At 44.8% G+C, this 1,680-nt stretch overlaps 1 protein-coding gene across 1 annotated transcript in view; it reads right to left on the bottom strand.

Annotated features, from left to right (window-relative positions):
- cpsf1 (cleavage and polyadenylation specific factor 1) overlaps nt 1-1,680 on the bottom strand; it is a gene marked incomplete in the record, with an annotated part of 51,439 nt that overhangs the window by 6,371 nt on the left and 43,388 nt on the right. Inside the window, 5 exon segments of the mRNA XM_037693641.1 lie at nt 626-781; nt 865-912; nt 988-1,054; nt 1,125-1,301; nt 1,385-1,403. Coding sequence (XP_037549569.1) covers nt 626-781; nt 865-912; nt 988-1,054; nt 1,125-1,301; nt 1,385-1,403 — 467 coding nt within the window.

The following is a 1,680-nucleotide window of genomic DNA, read 5'->3' on the forward strand; positions in this document are numbered from 1 at the left end:
AGTGTATATCTTAGATCAGGACTATTCATCTAAACTGCTCAGGGGCCGAACACCCATCAGTTGAAAGTCATTATGTCAAAAAACCATGTTTTACAATGATCTGTTACCTTTTAAATGTGTTTCTTTTATTGCATTGAATCATAAATTCAATAAACAGAACCCAAACCCCTCCCACACATTTTTTTTAATATGAAGTCATTGACGGGCCAGACTGAAGTCACCTGTGGGCCGTAAATGGCCCGCGGGCCGCCAGTTGAATAGGCCTGTCCTTATATACTGTTTCTTTCTATACTTTATATTTTTGCTATTTTTGGGTGTAACTGGGACCTTGAGTACAAAATTTCGTTCCACCTCATGTACCACATGTGATGCAAAAGATAATAAAGAACCTTGAACTTAATGGTGTTAAAGATTAAATGCTACTCGATCTCAAGATGCTTGAAATTAAGCAGAGAACGCAAAAATAAATTTGCATCCTCATACAAATACAAATTTAAAAAATGTAGCAACTGTCCATGTTTAAGGCTCTTTAGTTTGTGTTTTGCTTCTGAACTCAGCAGATTCTTATCTCTGCGTGTTGTGTGTTAATAAAAGAACAACATGTGGGACATCGTCTCCGTCTCACCAAACCATGTGATGTGTTTGTTGTCCCAGGTCAGAGTCTTCTTGCTGCCAGCATCCATGGCTCCTTTGCACGGCATCCTCCACAAAGTGTTAACGTGAGCGCCGACGTTGAAGTCGCCTCGCCTCAGCAGGCGCAGGCCTCCGAAGCTCTCTTTAGCTGTAAAGACACACACAGCTCAGACTGGTTCGGCTTTCATTAGACTTCATCTCGTTTGCAGACACCCCCTCCGTATCTCCTACCTTCAGGCAGGTACATGTACACAAACAGGTTCTTGTCTCGGTCCGACACTGAAAAAAAACAGCTCAGTGAAGAAGAGTTTGATTCAAGTATTCAAGCTTCTGCCAAAGATGGAGGAACGTTACCCAGAAACCCCAGCTGGTTGTTATCCACCATGAACTCGACGCTGTACACCTCTAAGGGTTTTGCATCCTGTTACACAAACAACAGGGTGAGGAGCAGCTGGCAGAACACCTCCTGCGACTCTGAGCTCACAGCTTACCCTGCTCACGAGTGACAGCGTCTTGCTCTCCTCCTGGTAGCGCAGAAGAGAGATGCTCCTCATCAGGTCGGCTGCCGGGATGAAGTTCTTGATGCTGATCATCTGGTGGATGTAGAGCTGTGTGTCGATGAAGGCCATGCCTGTCAAGTCGTTGTCTTTCAGGGCCCACAGGAAGATCTGAGGGAACATGTTCTTACACGTTAAAGGTTTCACACGAACATCTAATGTTCATGACAGCGTTGGGGCTGATTTGGTCAAACCTTGCAGACGACGTGTTGCCTGATCTCATGTGATTTTAGGAGAACTCTCAAAACCTTTTGGTGCACGGATAATGTGTTTTTAAAACTGAGTCAGAGCCAGTTTGTGTTGGCTAAGGATGATTAGCTGTGGACACCAGGCTGGCTTCATACTGAAGCTCTTTATCTGGCTGCACTTCAAAGAGTTCAGGAACGAGGCTTTGTTTATGGGTCAGATGGAGCCGCCTCCGTTTCTTGTTGTGATTAATAAGATGCTCACGCTTCATGACACATGGTTAGTGTGTGTGTGTGTGTGTGTG

The sequence above is a fragment of the Nematolebias whitei genome, chromosome 19, assembly GCF_014905685.2.
Source record: "Nematolebias whitei isolate Nwh7 chromosome 19, NemWhi1, whole genome shotgun sequence".
NCBI classification, from domain to species: Eukaryota; Metazoa; Chordata; class Actinopteri; order Cyprinodontiformes; family Rivulidae; genus Nematolebias; species Nematolebias whitei.